We start from the raw sequence: 22452 nt of genomic DNA on the forward strand, positions 1-22452 counted from the left end.
CAAGTAGGCATGAGATAATCATAATGAAGCAAACATATAATCATATAAGCATGTTAAGAAAGGTAAGCTTCATCAAGAATGCCTAATTCAAGTCTAATTTTGTAAAAAGGTTCTTTTTCCAAGGGCTTAGTGAAAATGTCTGCAAGTTGGTTATGAGTATCAACAAATTCTACGGATACATCTTTCTTTTGAACATGGTCCCTTAGAAAGTGATGCCTTATATCTATGTGTTTGGTTCTAGAATGCATAATAGGATTCTTTGTAAGGTTTATAGCACTAGTATTATCACATTTCAGTGGAGTGTAGCCTAAGTCTAAGCCATAATCTCGTAATTGTTGCTTAAGCCACAACACTTGGGCACAACAACTACCTACTGCTATATATTCAGCCTCAGCAGTGCTTAGCACAACACATGCTTGTTTCTTACAAGACCAAGAAACTACAGCATTGCCTAAAATGTGACAAGTACCACTTGTACTTTTCCTTTCGGATTTACATCCAGCAAAATCTGAATCCGAATATCCAACCAGTTAATAAATACTTCCTTTAGGATACCATTGCTCTCAAGGCAACTAGTTTGCAAGATCAAGAAGAGGGTGATGATTCTGATTTCGACCTGGACGAAGAAACCATGAATCTCCTAGTTTGCAAATTTGACAAATTCCTGAAGAAAATAGGGGGTTTTAAGAGGTTTCATAAGAAAGAAGCGCGAGACTCAACCAAAAAGGCAAGATCCCAAAGGAGCGCTTCACTTCCCATGAATGTGGGAAGGTTGGACACGGCTAACATGTCCAACCTATCTCAAGAAGGTTGAATCTTAAAAGAGCACTCCTCGAGATTTCAAATCGAAAAGAGCATACATCGTATGGGATACTCCCGATGAGGAAACTACATCGAGTACATCAGATGAGGATGAGTCTGCAAAATTGTGCCTTATGGTCAAAACACAAGAAGCTTGCAGCTCAAGTGGACAAGATGATGAAAATGAGGTATATTCTGATACTTCATCTTCTACTGATGACTCCCCTACATATGATGAGTTATATAATGCATTTTTTGAATTTCATGAAGAACTTAAAAAGCTTTCTAGGATTACCATTGATAGAAAACAGGTAATCCTATTGCATGAACAACAAATCATTAAAATGCTAAAATAGTTAGATGAGTTAAAACTAGAAAATAAAACTTTATACTTAATGTACTCTTGTAGCTCTTGTAATTGGTCGAAATATAATTTATCTCAACCTACTATATGCAATACTTGCGAGACGTTGCAAATTGAAAATTCAAGTTTAAAAGAAAAATTTGCAAACCTTAAATACAATAGATTTAACATTGACACTTTACTTGCTGAATCTAGAAATCCTGGTAACCACATGGGATTAGGTTATAAACCCCAAACTAGCAAGATAAGACCATATAGGAAACTTGTAATCCATAATCGTACAAAGTCACACACTCACATGCCTACTTGTTTCTATTGCGACACTTATGATCATACTACCGCTTCATGTTATGTTATAAAATATGGTGTGCTTGATGGCTCTTATATTTGGATGAGGAAGGGACACAATACCATGGTTACTAACAGAAAGGGACCCAATATCAATTGGGTACCTAAATAAGACAAGTTATTTGTTTTGCAGGTATGCCTACGCACACATGAACATCATTGGTACTTAGATAGCGGGCGTTCAAGGTATATGACAGGTGAAAGATCAAAATTCCTAGATCTATCACACAAAGAAAAAGAGTATGCCACTTATGGCGACAACAATCGAGGGAAGATACTTGGAGTTGGAACTATTGGTAATACTTCTCAAGTTGTGATCGAGAACATGCTCTATGTGCTCAATTCTGATTGTTGCATTATTAGTGATAGTTTATCTAATAATGTTAAGTTTGTTGATTATCGTATAAATAACATATACATGGTTAATTTCGAGGATGTCAGTACATTATTCTCAAAATGTTTTATCTCTAGAGAGAATGACATCTGACTTTGGCATAGGTGTGTTGCCCATATACACATTAAACACTTAGATAATTTATCATCACACGACTTAGTTGTTGGTCTACCTAAACTTAATTTCAAATCTAAAGAAGCTTGCGACACTTGCCAAAAGTGGAAGCAAGTTTAGAACTCATTTCCGACTAAAAATGTGATTTCCACAACTAGGCCTTTGGAGCTTCTCCATATGGACCTGTTTGGACCATCACAAATCATGAGTTTTGGAGGTAGTTAATATCCTTTGGTAATCGTAGATGATTTTTCTAGGTTTACATGGATCATGTTCCTTTCCGCTAAAAGCTACACATTTAAATCCTTTAAGAGCCTTGCCAAGTAAATACAAAACCAACTTAACCTGAAAATTGTATATATACGAAGTCATCATGGTGGTGAGTGTGAGAACCACCTATTTGAAATTTTTTGCGATAAACATGGTATCCTGCACCAATACTCGGCTCCTAGAACTCCTCAAAAAAATGGAGTTATTGAGAGGAAAAATCATGTATTAGAGGAGATGGCCAGGATCATACTTAATGAAAGCAAAGTGCCTAAATACTTTTGGGCCGATGTTGTACATACGAATTGCTATGTTATAAATCAAGTAATTCTTAGGCCTAAATTGTTAAAAACTCCTTATGAGTTATTGAGAGGTCGAAAACCTAATATATCTCATCTTCGTGCCTTTGGATTCAAGTGTTTTATTTTAAACAATGGAAAACGAGCTTTGGGAAAATTTGATTCAAAGGCTGAAGAGGGTATATTTTTAGGGTATTTGATGTATAGTAAGGCATTTATAGTTTTTAATAAATACACCATGATTGTAGAAGAATTAATTCATGTTCATTTTGACGAATCTTCTCCAAAAGAGAAGATGAAGGTTTTGTTTGGTGATGTTACAGGTGCTTTGTAAGAAGCATATTGTACGGACTTGGAAAGTGACAAAGAAGATAAGGATGATAAAAAAGTCAATGAGGGCCATCATGACTTGTCGAGGACATGGAAAACAAGAAAGACCATCCACTTGATAAAGTATTAGGTGATATCGGGGGTGGTAACCTATAGCTCTTTACGTAGATTTTGTAATTTCCTTACTTTCGTATCACAAATAGAGCCTAAGACCATAGATGAGGCCATAAAGGATGTGCGTTGAGGTATTTCTATGCAAGAAGAGCCAATAATGTGTGGGACTTCGTCCCCAAACCAAAAGATAGTCCAATAATTGGCACTAAATGAGTCTTTAGAAATAAACTTGATGAATTTGGCTTAATAGTACAAAACAAAGAACACCTTGTGGCCAAGGGATACAACCAAGATGAAGGTATCAATTACGACGAAACCTACGCCCCTGTTGCGAGGTTAGAGGCCATTAGGATGCTATTGCCATTTGCATCGATCATGAATTTTAAATTGTTCCAAATGGATGTTAAGAGCGCCTTCTTGAATGGATTCATTCAAGATGAGGTTTATGTTGAGCAACTGCCCGACTTTGAAAATTATAAATTACCAAACCATGTCTATAAACTCAAAAAGGAACTTTATGGCCTAAAGCAAGCTCCTCGAGCTTGATATAATAGACTAAATACTTTTCTCTTAGAAAAGGGTTCGTGAGGGGCAAAGTCGACACAATGCTCTTTATCTAAAAATCAGATAATCATGTTCTATTAGTTCCAATATATGGTGATGATATTATCTTTGGAGCTACTATTGACCTCATTTGCAAGGAGTTTTCTGACTTGATGTAGGGTGAATTTGAAATGTCAATGATAGGAGAGCTTACTTTCTTCCTGGGATTACAAATTAAGCAAATGAACAGTGACATATTTGTTCACCAATCAAACTACTAGAAAGAATTGCTATGCAAATTTGAGATGGAAAAATGCAAAGAAGCATCCACATCTATGGCATCCTCGTGCTACTTAGACAATGATGATAAAGGGAATGTGGTAGAGATAATTGAATATCATGGGATGATAGGTTCGTTATTATATTTAACTGCGAATTGCCCTAATATTATATTTAGTATTTGCATGTGTGCTAGATATCAATGTATGCGTAAGGAATCGCACTTTACCTCTGTTAAACATATCATGAGATATTTCAAGGGAACCCTTAATATAGGACTATGGTATCCTATGGATGCCTCACTATCCTTGGTAGGATATTTCGATTCTGATTTCACTGGGTATAAACTAGATCAGAAAAGCACTAGTGGAACTTGCAACCTATTAGGCAACTCCTTAGTGTCATAGCATAGCAAAAAGCAAGCTTGTGTTGCTTTATCCACCGTCGAAGCGGAGTACATTGCCGCCAGTGTGTGTTACAACAACAGAAGCGCCATAAACTTACCCAAGAATCCCATATTTCATTCTAGAACTAAGCATATAGAGATAAGGCATCATTTTTGTGTGATCATGTACAAAAAGGTGATTGTGTACTTGAATTTGTTGAAACCACTAAACAACTAGTGGATATTTTCACCAAGCCCCTTCCGTGGAACTCGTTCTTTGTTCTTAGGAGAGAACTTCGAATTCTTGATGAACAATATATTAACTAATTTGGTTAATGGTGTTTTGTACCTTTTGTATGATAAATGTGCTTATTTATGTGTTATATGTAAATGAATGTTTAAGTGTTAGAAGTGTGTAATTCTGTCTAGAATAGTTTCTTTGGTTAAGAGTCTTATCATACCTTTTTAATCTAAAAAACATACTCAAATATGCAATTTTACTGATGTTAATCGATTACCCTGTATGATAATCGATTAAACTAAGTTTCAGTAGCTTAAACCTTTTAAAATCTCTATCTTCAATCGATTAAGTATTCCTTTAATCCATTAACTAGGCTCAGCTACTTAGGACTTTAATTGGTCTTAATTGATTAACATAAGCCTTAATCGATTAACGATAGTAAAATATAACAGTTTCAGTGTGTATTTGGGAAAGTTTTTTAAACCCTAAAATCTCAAATTCCTACCTTTTCTCTGTCCAGTCGTGAAATTGATCTATCCCATGACTATAGTAATCCAAAACGAGTGTCTTTAAGTCTTGTTAGTCACCTATTAGCCCCCAATCCTCAAGAAATTCGAAAATCTAGTTTACCCCCAACTTAAAACCCTAACCCAAAATTACCCTAAATCGATTACATAATTGATTAGAGCTTTCTAATCTCAGAAAAATGTCTGATGGAAAACGGAAAAGAGTTAAAACCATTATTAACCGTCCAAGAAGATATAAACCTGGCTCTGGTTTTGGCCATGGTGATAGGAGGGATCGCGATGACCCATACTATTCACTAATTTTGTAAGAAACTCGTCTAGCAAAGTTCCAAGGGAGGAAACCAACCTACATCTGATATACGGATACAGATTGGATGCTAGCTCAAGGCTTCGAGTTTCCACATGGATTGGAAGTTTAGGGTGAGACACAGTTTCTCGAGCTTAATGGTAAAGTATACCCTGCTCTAGTTAGGGAATTCTATGCAAACTTTAGATACAAAGATGGAAGTTACTAGTCTATGGTTTTGGGAAAACTATTGGAACTGAATGAAACATTATTTCTGGATGTGGGTGGACTAGCTAGTGATGGTTGCTGCCTTGGAGGCTGCTCGAATGTGTTATGGAACTCATTTGATACGACTGAAATGTACAAATCTTGCCTTAGGGGACCTCACATGTACATGCAAGGTGAGTTAACAAAAGCTAGATCATTATCTGTTGAGAATCGTCTTCTACATTATATTGTAGCATATATTATGTTACAAAGAAACACTAACCATGCTCAACCAACTATCAACGACCTGAAATTCATGTTTGTTGTTCGATAAAACATAAGGATCAAATGGCCTGAGGAGAGTCTAAAGGTCATGAATGGCATCTCAACCTCATCGAATAAGTTGCTTGCATATGGAATATTCATATCACGTATCATTGACCATCTAGAAATAGATACATTGATTATCACAACAAACTCTCGTGAGCACTTGATTGGAGAAAATCTCATCCACAAAATGGGAATTTACAAGTATAATGACGCTTGGGTATACTAGGAGGATCACACTATGAGTCTCTAAGGAACATGCTTCAATCGGGGTTTGAGAGGCAAAATGATCGTTTAAATGAAGAAATCAACCGTTTGGACTTCCTCATTCGGACCACCCATGACATTATCCATTCACAAGCAAGACGTACTCCTTCACCATCTTAGGAATAGTCTATGAGTGTCTAGCCTATAGGGTGTTATGCTTTGTCATCTAGTATTGTGTTTTGGGTCGCGAATTCATGTTATTTTGAGCATTGTGTTCTTTTGGCTTGTAATATGTTATCAAACTCTGCTTCTGTACTTGTTTTAAAATTTCACAAATTTCATGCTTTGTTGTACAATTGCTAATTATGTTGAATGGTTTATATATTTTGTTTTTATGAGTATCTTGATCATATCTTGTGTGTATGCCATATTTGTTTGATTAATACAAACTTAACCTGACTACATCAGAATTATTAATCATTCCATGACTGGTTGAATATTTTACATGCTGGATGTCTCATACAAACTTGGTTCATATGCTGTTTTTTGTCAGTTTAATCGATTAAGTGCCCTCGATAATTGTAAGAAAGCTTGGGTATTAAGAAAGCTTGTACTTAATCAATTGTCTATTTGTTTGGATTAAGTATAGCAATATTTCTTATACCGGTTTATGTTATGTTTATATATACAAATACCATGTTTACTCTTGAATTATAATGTTTGAATGATTATTATAGGAATGATATGTATGTGATAATTGTTAAATTCAATGTTTAAAAACATGTGATATAAATGAGAAATATTTTGCTTGAGAAAAGTAATTAAAATGATATTCGGGCTCTTCTTGCTTGAGCAAGATAACTCTCGCTTGAGCGAGAAGTGTCTAGAGAAAACGAGTGTTTTAGCTCGGGGCGAGACAGCTCTCGCTTGAGCTAAAATAGGCACCAAGAGAACTGATTGTTGTCTCGCTTAAGGAAGACAGCTCTCGCTTAAGCCACAAATGCCTCAAAAATGGATGTGCCCTCGCTTGAGCAAGACAGCTCTCGCTTGAGCGAGAGGGCTCCATACAGACATGCTTTTTTTTAAGTCGTCTGAACGATAACTCTCATATATACGAGAGTCTAATAACATGTTTGTCATCAAGAAGTTGTAACGTGTTGTTGATTTTTATTTTTTGAATAAATAAATTTGACATTTTATGCATACAAATATATGTTAATATTCATTTACTTTTTTCTTTAAAAAAATCATTTTGAAAAGTCACAAGTTTCAACAGCGCTCACTATAAAGGGCTATGTTGAATCGATGCAAATAAGTCGTGCTTTCTTAAATGAACATTGTTTAATATTTAAGGCAAACATTCAATAGCGCTTGTTGTAGAAAGTGGTGTTGATCGTTTATCTGCTTATTACATTTATAGCGCTTGCTTTAAGGAGCTTTGTTGATTCTCTTTCGCCTTGAATTTAACAGCGTTGTTCTAACAAGTGCTACTGAATGACCATTATTAAATACGAATTCTGATGTAGTAAAAGGATATTTGCATGTTGATGAGAATAAATGTGTAAAACATGCAATAACCAATAGTTATTCTCACGTTTCAGTGGATGAAATTTACCTGAATCATCACAAACCGTTTCTTATAAAAATCTTTAGATAATGGAAATTTTAAGAATGTAGTATGTTTGCAATTATTAAAAAATCAGAATAAAAACAATGTTTTAAAAGGTAATTTAGCAGGGTTTAACATTTTGAACTTGGTAATTTGGTTTAACATTTAATAACATACTTGAAAACAATTGTTTGTACATGTTGAACTTGCTGCATTTTGATACAATTAGCTTTGATGCCCAATATTGAGAATTAAATGTAGTTATTGAAGTTAAGATGCTATAAGAAGAAAATATGAATAGTCAAAGAATAAAATTCAATCTCACAAGATATTTGTATTGAAGAAACCATGATACACTCAAACGCTTTGTTTAGCACACAAGCTCATTTGAGGGTTTTTTTTCATTCTCACTATATTTTTCACCAATATATTGAATTGTGTACAAGCTCTCCTATTCATAGGACTTATAAATTGGTTAAATGATAACACCATCATAATAAAATTATCTAAAAACAACTAACATATTTTTGATAAGATTATTATCTTGACCAACTAAAATACATTTTATACGTTAGAAATAGGTTTCGCTCTAAATTTTAACTAATAAATAAAATAAAATATTTTTAAAATGTTCAAATTTGAAACGTATCCATAAGAGTGGCAAATTTTTGTATACATAGGATGTTCTCTCTTAATACATGTTTTTTTTTTGTAATGGTCAAAATACATAGTTTAATGATTCAGCATGTGATTTAAATTTTGATTTATTTAAATATTCCATGGTTGAATGATAGCTATTGTAAGAATAAACTTAACCAACTTGTGACATGGAATGAAAATAATAATGACTTTTTCTACATGCCCATGAAATTAGATTAAAAAAGTATAGGAAGCGTGCTTAAATAAAGATATAAAAGTATAGTATATAGTGTCAATTGAGTGGGTTTAGTTGACATGAATCATGATGCTCATAAGTCATAACGTGTTTCACACATTTCCTTTTATTAATTATGGCTCAATTTTTTTTTATCAAATTTGTTCATCATTTGAGAAACTAATAAGATTAAATTGTTTACTAAATAAAATAAGAGCACTATTAATATAAAATTTCATACACAATCACTACAACATCTACCTTCATGTGTATGAATTATATTAAAGAATTAATTATAATTATTAAATATGAATAATATATGACGCATTCACTCTTTAAAACTTGCATTGTTATGTCATATAATTTTTCTTATAAATAATATTTATTTCTCTTACTCACTTTTATTTTTTTAGCAAGATGTCCATTCTTTGAATGTTATTTTCAATCATCAAGGACAAATCAACTTGTCTTTGTCCTCCCCAACTTAAATTGAAAGTGTAAGAAAATCTCATAAAAATACATATTTTGTAGTAGCTTTTTTTCTCTATGAATTTTGGGTAGAGATTAGGGTCAGTCAGGGTTATTATCTAGAGGGCTATAGTGATTAGTTGATAGGTTGGATTTAATTTGATTTTGGAGGAGATGAGTTTTAAAGTGATGGAATGTGAAAATGAGTTGGATTCTAGATAAGTTTTGTATTACGTATCAAATTGAGTGGTTTACCAAATTTAATATAGCATTTAAATTAAAAAGTTCTCTTATTTAATAGACTAGTTTTTTTTGTTTAACTTTTCTTTATATGAAGTCCTAACAATTTGTATATTTATTAAAATTTATGTCCTCGAAATAACCATCTATCAACGAATTAATATATATTATAGAATGGTGAATTGGTCATGTGTGAGTGAAACCAACATGAAAGAAAGGACTATCATTATATTAATGTGTATAAAGTTTATGTAAGTTAAAGTAGCTTCAATTTCTTTAGTTATGGCTTTTGGGGTTGAACTCCCCATGTCAAATTCTAATAGTTTGGAAGTTGATTAAGGATGGAAATTTTATGTCTCCATTTATGTTCTATTTTATGTCTATATTCAAATTAGAAAGTCTTATTTCATTAAAAAAAATCATAAAAATATAAAATAATATTTATATTTTATGAAAACTGATTCGTTATGAAGATGAAGACATAAATTTCTTAGGACAGAACATCATAATTTATTAATTCACCATATGGTCAAAAATGAAGTTTTCTATAAAGATGGTCATCCCATCAGAGATGAATACAAAAAAGTTAAGAAAGAGAAAAAATTATTATTGAAATGACTTTTAACATATTTTTATAATAGTATTTATTGAAAAAAAATAATGTTGGTATTTAAGGAATAAGTTGATATACATAAATTATTAAATTAAGCAAAATAAGGGATCAAAACAATAATATTGTGTAAAACATTATGATAAAAAATCCTTTTGAAATAATGCTAAACATAAATAATATTTAATTTGTAAAATACATTATTTAAATCACTATTTCATGTTGTAAAGAAGATTATAGTAAGTAATTAAAATTATACTTACTTTGTATGGATAAAAACTAACATTTTTACTTATAAGAAAAGTTTTTTATGAAATATAGAATTATGGAAATTTAAACTTATTACTTATATTTTACTTGTTACAATTCTACCAATTAAGTCAACTAATTATGGTGTGAGTTTGCTTATTTTAGCAGAGTTCATGGCTATGGATTAAGGCTTGAGCCGTGCTTGAAAATTGGGATTTAAAAAAATTGTTTTGCAAATTAATTGTTTGGAAGCGATCCAATATTTATCATCATTAAATTTTTAGGGTAGCATCTAATATTTATGTTCGGTTATCCTCTAACTGGATAATAGAGATTAATTTTGTTGTTTGAGAGGTTAATCAAGTGGGTGACTTCATGCTAAGACTTGACTCACATTTTTCGGATAAAATCAAGATATGGGACTTGGTTCCTTCCGACTGCCACGACCTTACTGATGACCTCTCTCGCCTGTTATAGTCTTTTCTTCCTTAATTTTTTTACTTATTTACATTGTACCCAAAAAAACTAAGTCAACTATCAATAATCAAAGAAAAAAGTTAAATGAATAGAAAAAAACTGTTTTTAACGATTTGTTTGGTCCCAAAAAACAAAGGTACCCTTTGGGGACGATGTGAATTGCGGATGCAGGATGGAGACACTATAAGTATGATAAACCAAATGTAAAGGTATGAGTTAGTATAGTAATATAATGTCTCGTTTGATTCTTGTAAAGATTATAATATTAAATATTTGATTATTAGAAATGATACTTATTTTTAAAAAACAATCATATATTTCGAAGAGGATAATTTTTTATCAAGGAAATATCATTCGTAGCAAAAAAAAAAAAAAAAAACCCAAACATAAGATAGCTTCACAAATTAGTGTTTCCTTTGTTTTTGTCGTTGTCTCTTAACCAACCTAAACATTGCTGTCTGCATCTCACATCTTACATGTGTCAACAACACCTATTTTTATATTTCAGTTACGAATTTTTTAGACTAAGGATTATAAATTTTTTTTCCTTTTTGACTTGGACAGTTTAATCCAGAACATCCCAAAATATTACCTTTTATCCTTACACGTTCGGAACATTAATGAAACCACTTTTTAGTCTGTGTAATACTGTAATGTAATGTGATACAATTCTTTTTATTTATCATATTTTATTATTTTTAATATTTGTTATATGTATATATAAAATATTTAAAACATACGAGAGAATTTGACTTTGAAAATGGTATTTTAATATCATAAATAAAAGTTTTAGAAGGAAAGTAAAGATGATAAAGATACATCTTGATATGATTATTTTACAACTCATTCCACCCAAATTTTAGAACAATAGGAGGAATTTGAATTAAAATCTTTCTCATCCATTTCCATTACGACTTGTACTTCTTTTGGAAATGAAATTATTAATTTCACTTTTTGTTTTATTTTCTGACAAAACAGTTTTAAAATGAGATGGCACTTCCGCACTTGCATAACAAGAACGGCAGCTTTTTTAAATTGCTTAAAAGAAATTATCATCTCAAGTTTATTTCCATATTCTGAATTATCAAAAATATTCTCTCACCATATATTTAAAGAATTAATTTTTCTTGGATTATGTGAATATACTATCTGATAAGTATTATTTTAAGGAATCAAACTTTTATTTTTTTGTTTTTTTTTTAAATCTAATAAAACCCTTATACCAATGTGTTGTTAGTTCAAGATTATTTATGTTTAAGATAAGTAAAAAAATTATATCACAATGTTAAGGAATAAATTACTAGATGTGAGAATGTCCTATTTTTTATTGTAGAAATGGATGATTTTTATGTTTATTTCATTAACCCAAATAAGTGACTTACTATTTTTTTCCCAATATAACCAAATATTTCTATTACTTTATAGTAAAAAATTAATCTTTTTTGAAATGTATGAGTCTCCTAACAAGTATAACTCTTATGTATTGAATTTTTAACATTTTGATCAATATGAGGATTTAATGAATCTTACGACACTATACCAAAACTTCAGGTTTATATTTGTTATAATAAACTAGATTCCTTTGCTTTTTAATAACAAAAAGATTTAATTTTAAGCATATCTTTTTTGCCCATACTTTGTTTGGAATGATATTCTCATTCTATTGTTAAAGAATTTATTGTGAGACCAAAATCCAACTATTGACTTTTGAACTAGTACAATAAATGAAACATAGATTACAATAAATGAAACATAGATTACCTATTTTTAAAAGAGTCTGGTTATCAACCAATAACATATTGACACATAAATGAAAATAAGAAGTAATAAGATATAACAATTTGATGGGTTGACCAGTGATAGAAAATGAAACAGCTTTAATAATATGTTTATCCCAATAAATGTATATTTAATAAAATCTTACATAAGGTATCTATTTTGAAGGGGAAATAAATAAGACTGTTAATGAGCTCTTACAGCGTATCAACCTTGTAAAAACATTTATGGGAAGATATAAAACTATAAATAAACAATAAGACAGAGTGTGTGTGCATAAAGAGACATTACATTGTTTTCTGATTTGGATTAACAAAATGGGAAAGGTGGGAGTGGTTGCAACGGTGGCAGCAGCAGCGACGGCATGCGCGGTGGCTGCATTGCTGACACGGCGGTATGCGAAAAAATCAAGAAAATGGAGAAAATCAACGGCGATATTGAAGGATTTGGAAGAGAAAAGTGCAACCCCAGTTGGGAAATTGAATCAGATTGCAGATGCAATGACGGTGGAGATGCATGCTGGTCTTGCATCTGAAGGTGGAAGCAAACTTAAGATGCTTATCACTTTTGTTCATAATCTTCCAACTGGGTATTCTTTTTTTCAATTTAATTCTAATCTCTATTTTTATCTTATTTCATTCTTTTCTTCATTTGGGTTTGTGTCTTTATATGAATCTAAATCCATTTCAATATCAAAATTTCATTTTTTTTTCCTTCTTATGAGAAAATGTTTTTTTTGTAACATTGGATTTGTCAGAATAGATGTTCATGTTTTATTAGTTGTTGTTCAGGGTGACACATTTTTATTTTAAAATAATTTTGTGATCTGTTTTTTTATACCTTTTTATTTTTATACTCAAACAAACTTAATAATTTTTCAAAATCTGGGAGAGTTAGCCCCACTATGCTTCACATTTGTGGATAGGGAAAAAATGATTTTTGATAAAAAAATATTATTTTGGTTGATGTTTTTCATTTGAGTCTGTGGTTGTAACGAAATTATTTTACTTGAAGCTTAGATGATGAATGTCTAGTTAATTCTACATCATTAATTTGATACATGTTGGGATGATATATGATATGTGTGTGTGTTAGTGTTAGTGTTGTTGGATGATATCATATACTGTATGCAAAGGTAGAACATATATACTGTAATATGTAAATGTGAGTGAGGACTGAGGATTTGTCTTCAGTGTCAAATTCATTTTATCATCATTAGTTGGTGTTGTTGAAATTGACACAATGTTAAGATTGTTTGCTTAGTGATCATGAAGTCGTGGGTTCAAATCCTGGAAACAGTCTCTCCGCATGTGGGGATAAGGCTGCGTACATTTACCCTTCTCAGATCCCACTAAGTAGGAGCCTCATGCACTGGGCCGCCCCTTTTTAGTTGTATTAGTTGTTGAAATTGAAACGTAACAACATTGTATCTGTTTTTCCTTTAGCCATATTTCAGATACAATATTCAATGAATTCACACTATGTGATTTATTGCTGTATTCTATGTGAATAGTTGTGCATCATGTGTTCTTCCACATGTTAAATCACAAGACTTGATGAATATTACACTGTTTGGTTGATCTTATTCATCCCTCCCTTTTTAGGAATGAGAAAGGACTATTTTATGCATTGGACCTTGGAGGAACTAACTTTCGCGTATTACGGGTGCAACTCGGAGGAAAGGAAGGTGGCATTATTAGTCAAGAATTTACTGAAGTATCAATTCCTCCTAGTTTGATGGTTGGTACATCGAAGGTATAAGCCTTGTTTCATAATAGCACCAATTTCTTTGTTTTGCCTTACAAATATTGTTTGCTCCATTTCCTGACAATTGTAGATTGTTTATGCAATTTATACGAGAAGCATAACCAATGTTAAAAATATTTGTGGTTCAGGAACTCTTCGACTTCATTGCAACAGAGCTTGCAAAATTTGTAGCCCAAGAAGGTGAAGATTTCCAAGTTCCCGTTGGCGAAAAGAGGCACCTAGGTTTCACCTTTTCCTTCCCAGTCATGCAAACATCAATTGCTTCTGGGAACCTTATCAAGTGGACAAAGGGCTTCTCCATAGATGATGCAGTAAATCCTGATTCGTGTTTGCTTTACTTCCTTATGCATTCTTTTATTTTGATTTTTATCATAGCACTTCAGTGATTGAATTATTTATGATGAATTCCTAATCCACAGTCACAAACCCCACATTTGAATTCACAATTTAGAAATGAAGTGGTGATCATAATAATAAATATTATCTCATCTTACCTCATTACACAACTTACATGTTCATAATATATCCCAACATTTATTTTCATGTTGATCTTAAATATCAGAAAGCATTAATTTGGTCCTTGTTGTTAGGTGTTGCATGTTGTGCAACCATCATTCTTGTTAGTCTGCTTCTGCCATGGATGGTTAAGCGTCGTTTGCCTCTGTCCATTATGGTTAAGCTTGGAAATACCTTATCCATGGATGGTTAAGTTTTGTCGCATTATGATATTTGAAGATTGCAATTTTTATTAATGGTTCAGAGCATTTGTTCCATCTATCTTTAGCATAATTAGGGGTCAGTATTATGTCTTTTGTATTACATTATCATCATTCACGATATTATCAATACAATTTCGATTTGAGAGTTCTTTTTTCTCTAAACCCTATAATTTCAACCTCCGCTTTTCTGTTTATCATCTCTATGCATATGAAGTTTCTCAAACTTTATGTGGAAATAGCTTATACTTGGTGTAGAAACTCATTAGTAGCTAGAAATTTTTATTTTCTTTACTAGTTACTATTTCTGCAAGTTGCAACTATCTACTTTGGAGAATTATGTGTTTATACTTTATACTTCAGAAACAACTTTACTTTCACCTTTACGGTTAAACTTAGTTTTCTTCTTCCTTAAATAGGTTGACCAGGACGTCGTAGCACAATTGACGAAGGCCATTGAGAGACAAGGCCTTGATATGTCTGTAACAGCTCTGGTAATTGATTTCGACTCTATTGCATAAAAATAAACGAAAGATATCAAGGGAAATGCCTCTTAAGTCTATTATGTTTGAAGTTTGTACTTATTTTCAGTGTCTATACTAGGTTAATGATACAGTTGGGACATTAGCCGGAGGTCGATATGAAAACAAAGATGTCATTGCTGCTGTTATTTTAGGCACTGGAACAAACGCAGCATATGTGGAGCGTGCTCAAGCGATACCAAAATGGCATGGTCCTCCGCCCAGTTCTGGAGAAATGGTAAGCAGTTACCGTCTTACTCTCCTTCAGTTCAGTGTATAGTCTTAACACTCGGTACAGAATATCCGGTATGAATGATAGAGAGGGAATGAATAAAATATTGAAGCCTTGCCGAATATATGATATGACTGCAGGTTATCAACATGGAGTGGGGAAATTTCCGATCAACACACCTTCCATTAACTGAGTATGATAATGAATTAGATGTTGAGAGTTTAAACCCTGGTGAACAGGTGAGTTTGTGTTACTTCTAAGTTCCATGTAATGTGCTTTAATATATGAAGTTATATAACTATTTGCCTTAAAATTTCAACCATACTTCAGATTTTTGAGAAGATAATTTCTGGCATGTACTTGGGCGAAATTGTTCGTAGGGTACTACTCAAAATGGCTGAAGAAGGCTTCTTCGGTGAAACTGTTCCCGAAAAATTGAAAGAGAAATTCATATTAAGGTTTAATCTTAGGCTTTGGACTAGCTGCTCTGTTGTTGAGATTCCATTTATTCATTGTTTTTTATTATGATACCATAATATATCTCACACTAAGCCATGATTTAATAAGAATCTTAAATTCGAAAACTGCCGTGGTTCTTATAATCACTGGTATCGTGATATCATCATCAAAATTTTCATATTATCGGGCATTGGATTTGCAGGACACCTGACATGTCCGCGATTCATCATGACTCATCTGCTGATCTCAATTTGGTTGGAAGCAAACTGAAGGACATTTTAGAGGTACATCATAATCTCTATATTGTTTTGGTGATGATTCATAGCACAATGTATAATAATGTTCAGAAAGTTATTTCATCTAATGATGCTATAGAGGCTCTTTTCATGCTTATAATTATAGATTGAACTTTTCCTTTTCCTTTTTCTTTTCATCATTAGATATCTGATACCTCATTGGATGTGAGGAGAGTGGTAGTCGAGCTCTGCAATATCGTTGCTACACGTGGCGCTCGGCTATCGGCCGCAGGCATCTTCGGCATCCTAAAGAAGTTGGGAAAAGATACCATCAATGATGGTGAGAGTCAAAAGAGTGTGATAGCATTAGATGGTGGATTATATGAGCATTACACAGAATATAGAAAGTGCCTAGAGAATACCCTTAAAGAATTGCTTCATGAAAGTGTCTCAGACAAAGTTATCATTGAACACTCCAATGATGGTTCAGGCATTGGTGCTGCCCTTCTTGCTGCCTCTCATTCCTAGTACCATAATAGTTATAATAATGATAAGGGTATTGGGTTTTGTATCAATTATTTTTTCATAGGTCATTGTCCATTAATAACCCTTAGGGAGGGTTTAATTTTAGGGAGCACATCTGTTGTCCCGCAAAAGTGTGTCACTTCATCTGTCATTGCTTATGATTGGTTGAAAAAAATATATTTAAGTTAAAAATTCATAATTAATTATTTTTCTGACCAATCACAAGCAGTGTCACATGGAGTGGTACGCTTCATACCCTTTAAGACCATTTTTGCAATATTTGCTTGACACCATTTTTTTATATCCATGTACTTATTCTTTGAGAAGAATCCTACAAATTTTCCTTAATGTGTTAGCTTTAACATCAATGTTCTATGCTACCTTGGTTTATATTTTAGTTAAGAACTTAAGATAAACATTTTGTGCCTTAATTATTAGGTAAGTTATTGTTAGCTATAGGTGTTTGATCAAATTGGGAGGAAGTAGTTATGTGAGACTCAAGTTTATTATTAGGCACTTCTTTATTCCTTGTTAAAGATATAATTTCTCATATGCTTTTATTATATGATTTTATTTAGTTTTTTCATTATGCTAAAAATACTCTTTTAGTCATTTATCTTATCTTTTTAGGTTTCAATTTGTTCATCTAACAAAAATCATCGATTAAGCTCTTTATTTTCTTAGTGATTTTTATTTTACCCTTATGTTGGGATAGTAGTGTATTTTTTTATCATAATATACCAAATTTTACCCTTAAAACGAAAATTAAATATTTTGGACTAGTCTTTCCATATCTTCTTTCCTCTCTTATCTCTAGGATTAAATTCATACATTTTTTGTTACAGTCCTAATTTAAAACCTATAAATGAAATAAATGATTAAAATAACACTTTAGTCTTTTTATTATGATTGATGTGATGTGAATTTATCATTAAGTTAGGATCATATTGGTGATTATGATATGTGATTTTCTTATCAGATCCACTTTCTTTTCTAGCTTTTTTCATTTGTTGAAGTTTCTAACACCATGTCACACTTTTCTTTTTCATGTAATAATTTATAATTTTAAGATCTTACATGATTTATTGGTGTAAAGTTTTTTATGACCAATAAATCATATAACATTCATTTATATTATTTTGTTTAAGAGTTAATCATAATTATCATATAAATAATATTTGATAGTATAAAAAGGACTTACATTATCATATATATTAATATCAATGTCATATATATGTCTCTAACTTCCAAAAAAACCATGGCTCCAACTTCAACTTCTTGACATATATTAAAAAAGTTAAGAATTATTTTAATTTTCATTAAGCCCTCAACAACAAGTGTTAGTATCTTTTTAAGTCTTAACCAACCAACTTAACATGCACTTAACTAAACATCTTTTGACATTAACATTTACATCATTAACAAAAGGGAAAAACATTATTGCCTCTTCTTGTGCCAGCAAGGATGAGTACTCTAGTGTCTCTCTTCTTGTTTTAACTTTGAAATGGAAACATGTTGTGTCTTATTCCTACAACAAATAAAAAGACATTCTAGGATCTAAGCTCATTTTGTCAAACATTTTCATCATCAAGAAAACAACAATAAAAAAAATATGCCTATGTATGCTTGATTCTATACATAGTCGGCCCTATACTCAGATAAAAAATGAAGGTTGTGTTAGGCAATCAATAATCAACGTAAAACTTTGTCAAATTTCTATGATATAGATATCATCGAGAAAAAAACTAAAAAATAAGGCTGAATCTTTAGGTTGAGTCAAGATGTGTTGTAAAAGTCACTTATTGTGGTTTTGTGGTCAGCAAACAACATAGGTAGTCTTACTTGTTGTGCTAAACAACCTAACCTTATTTTGGGGACTCTCTTACGTATCTTATGCTCTAATTCCTCTATTATTTTAGGTTCTTTCACAAGGGTAACCTCATTTGTTTGTTCAACAACTTGTTTCATTTCAGAACCTTATTTATAAAGCTAAAGAAGGGTATGTCTATTTCTTTCTTGTGTGTGCTTTTTGTAGCACTTTTGTGTCTCTCATTTTTTGTCACTATTGCATTAACCAATTGAGTATTGCATGCATTTTGTTAATAGTAGAAAGAACAAGTTCATTTCCTTGCAAAAGAGAGTGTATTTATTTGAAGATATTTATACAAATGATGGATGGAAGATCAAGAAATGAAGAGAAGAAACTAGAACTTAGACTTGGTCCACCAAGTGAATATTGGTCTCTTAATGAACACCAAGATGAAGATAAAGTTTCATCATTTCTTCAAAACTCAACAATCCCAAAGAAAATTCTAGTGAAGGGAAAAGATGATTCACAATTGTGTTGCTCTAAAGTGGTAGAGTTTCAAAATGGAGATAAGAAAGGATTTTCACCCTCTTATGGAAATACAAGTATGCCTAATAGGTTTCAGAAAAGGTAATCCAACTTCTTCTAAAAAAATGGATCAAACTTTATTGATATTTTGTTTAATTACACTCCATGTCTCTCTTATTTCATAAATCACACCGACTTTTCTTGAGATGTCTAACTCTTCTTCATGATGTTATCTCATTTATTATGTGTCTTCATTGTATGTTGTTACAAATTTGACATTGGCATGTAATCCAGTTTCTATTACCTTCCCTCTCTTCTTTCTTCTTAGTTCTTATATGTCTTGTGTTTTCATTTTCTTTGGTAGCTCCTGGTAAAAGGGTATTTTTGCTTGTTTGGTGGTTTAAAGAAAATAAATAAATAAATTAGAAGTACCATTTTTGTGTAAAATATATAAGTTAGAAGCACTAACTACCAAGTATGAGAAATTGAGTGGAACTTTTGAAGCTTCTGTTCATATGTTACTTTCTTTCTCTAATTAGTATATTACTTGCAATGAGGTTATAGTATATGAAATCTTGACACCTTATAACACACTTTGTGATATCCCATTTTTCTTTTTGAATTGATTATAAATAAGTTGAAATGACATAAAAAAATTGGATCATAAATAAACATGTCATGATTAATATTGACATAATACAACTAAATGATTGAATCAAGTAACCAAAGTCTAAAAAAGATTATTATTTATATTTAAAGATCATTAGTATTAGTAAAAGATAAAAAAATCTTTTATTGATTTGATGAATAGTCATGTCGACCTAAAAACCATCACTATACTTAAAAAAAAGTATTAGGAAAAGCACATATACAAAAAAGTTTTTTTTTGCTATGGTGGGAAAAAGTAGGAAATGTTTATTGCCTAATAACCAATGACATGAGTTTAAATTATGAAAATAATTTTTGTCCTTATAAGACAAAGAGTGTATATAACTTTCTAGATACCACAAAGTACAAAATGTACAAATAATACAATCCATTGCTTTTGCTTATTATTTTAAGTGATTATTTTCATGCTTAACTTTTATATGGTCACAAAATAGAAGTGCACCTGGTCCAGTAGTGGGTTGGCCTCCAATTCGTTCAATCAGGAAGAACATTGCAAGTGGAAGCTATGAAAAACAATATCAGCATAATGCAAAAAAGGTTTCTAGTAAAATTGACAACACTTATAAAGGGTTGTTTGTGAAGATTAATATGGATGGAGTTCCCATTGGGAGAAAAGTGGATATCAATGCTTATGGAAGCTATGAAAAACTTTCTTCTGCTGTTGATAATCTCTTTAGAGACCTCCTTCTAGGTAATATTCATGGACCTATATAATTGTTCCTCCTTTATGATAAATTTAATCACACTTGTTTAAGGATAATGATAAGAAGTGTGGTAATAAGGGTATATTTATATGGAAGAAAAAAGAGAAATTTTGTTTCAAAACTTAGTTTGTAAAACTGATTTTCTTCTTTTATATTTTTTAAACCAGGGCTCTTAGGGCATTCATTACCCCAACATTTTGTTTAATAATGGTTTTTATTGCTAATAATAAATAATTATTTGGGTGTGGAATTTTGTTTATGTGGTAATGAAAGCTACTCTTGACATATATTATGCTTTTGTTTAGTTGCACTCTTTGACTAACTAGTAAGCATGTTATTAATTTTATGAAGTTCATACAATTTATTTTACTAATCTCTTAATTGTAAATGATGAAAGCTTTAAATAAAAAAATAAATATATTCAATGTTTTGAGAATATTAAAGGTATGAATAATGTTATTTGTACAATTATTTCATACCTACAATTTCTTTTTTGGGTGAAAAATGATTGTACCTATAACTTCTCTTTTTCATTATCTCTCACCTTCTTTACCCATGAAAGTAATTGTAGGAGTTGGATGAAAGATGTAAAATATGGTTGAAAAATCATTCAAAATTCTTAAGTAGGGGAAGGAAATTATAGGAGGGCATATCATATTTTTCTAATTGTATGGCAAGTTTTGTGTTTGATTTTCCTACCACAATTCAATATTTAAACCTCTTCATATCAATATGATGTCAACATTGACCTTGTGCAATAAAATGTGCATTAACTTATAGTCAAGAAAATTTCATCAAACACATTTTTAATGTTAAATTTCTATGTGGCCTTGTTTATCATTTTTCTTTCATTTTTTTAGTCAAACTTTCAGATTGTGATAATGAAACTTGATTATCTCATTTTGTCATTTCTAACTGTTCAGCAACACAAAGAGATTCTTGTGCTATTAGAACTCAAAACAAGGAAGAGAAAGTGATTATGGGTGTATTGGATGGAAGTAGAGAATATACTCTTGTTTATGAAGATAATGAAGGAGACAAGTTGCTTCTTGGAGATGTGCCATGGCAGTAAGAATCTTATCATTATGAATCTTATGCATTTTTATCATATTTTATTCAATACTATACTATAGTTTGAGGGCTGCTAGATTAACATTTGTTCTAAAAACTTAAATATTATGTATATCAATATCAATACCTCTTTCTCATGTGAAAACATTACATGATTGTCCCCTTCCATAAGTACATATAAACCATCAATTTCTAGAAATTTGTCATTGGGCAGCTATCATTGTTTACGAAATATAATTTGAACAAAAGATTAGGAGAAATTCTCATGACACTTGATAATTTATAAATAAAATGTTCATATAAAATTATTAAGCGGTGTGAAAAGTTATTCGAGTCAATTATTCTGATGATTATGTAATGATTTTAATATACGATTCGTCAATTTGCATGCTTCGCAGCTTGTTCGTGTCAACGGTTAAGAGACTACGGGTGGTGAAGAGTTCTGATCTTTCTGGTTTTGTTTGTAAGCAAGACAATATACATAATTTGACTCAACAATGAAAATGATGAGGTTATTAGAAGTTATCTTTCATGGTGAAACATGAGGAGTGTTTTTATTTCACATTTTGGTTTCTTTCTTTGATGAAAAATCAAATGAAATTTTGAACTTCTAAGTAATGTAACATTAATAATTGTGAAGATAAGGTAAGTAAAACTTCACGGATGTGTTGACTATAATGATTTCTGTTTGGTAGCAATTGACTTGTTTTGCCTTGTATTTCAAGTCATTTTTGTAGATAAGGTTGTTCCATTTACACATCATTTTCAATATGTTAATGTGAAAGCATAGCTATTTGGGTTCCACACTCGTGTTGAGCTTGTAATGTTTTGGTTGAACATTGAATAGACAGCATAGCACATACAACCTAAACCCAAATATT

The 22452-nt window shown here is 31.4% G+C and overlaps 2 protein-coding genes across 3 annotated transcripts; both read left to right on the forward strand.

Moving 5' to 3' along the window:
• The first annotated feature begins 12571 nt into the window (after positions 1–12571).
• On the forward strand, positions 12572–17160 carry LOC109336924 (hexokinase-1-like). 2 transcript variants are annotated; one of them, XR_002106386.1, is made up of 10 exons: positions 12572–12925; positions 13941–14091; positions 14232–14414; positions 15239–15313; positions 15423–15578; positions 15713–15811; positions 15903–16030; positions 16234–16315; positions 16472–16897; positions 17044–17160. XR_002106386.1 is itself a non-coding variant. In XM_019573760.1 (9 exons), exons 1-9 carry the CDS (start codon positions 12654–12656, stop codon positions 16793–16795), a joined length of 1470 nt encoding a protein of 489 aa, XP_019429305.1. In that variant the 5' UTR covers positions 12572–12653; the 3' UTR covers positions 16796–17160. The 2 variants fall into 2 exon arrangements, 1 of the variants encoding a protein (XP_019429305.1); XM_019573760.1 differs by having other exon boundaries at positions 16472–17160.
• Positions 17161–18881: 1721 nt separating this feature from the next.
• Positions 18882–22243, forward strand: LOC109336925 (auxin-responsive protein IAA26-like). The gene is made up of 4 exons (XM_019573762.1): positions 18882–19229; positions 20231–20487; positions 21424–21568; positions 21970–22243. The coding sequence occupies exons 1-4, from the start codon at positions 18961–18963 to the stop codon at positions 22070–22072; spliced, it is 774 nt and encodes a 257-aa protein (XP_019429307.1). The 5' UTR covers positions 18882–18960; the 3' UTR covers positions 22073–22243.
• Positions 22244–22452: the final 209 nt, after the last annotated feature.

This window comes from Lupinus angustifolius, unplaced genomic scaffold (assembly GCF_001865875.1).
Source record: "Lupinus angustifolius cultivar Tanjil unplaced genomic scaffold, LupAngTanjil_v1.0 Scaffold_1_443, whole genome shotgun sequence".
Classification (NCBI taxonomy): domain Eukaryota; kingdom Viridiplantae; phylum Streptophyta; class Magnoliopsida; order Fabales; family Fabaceae; genus Lupinus; species Lupinus angustifolius.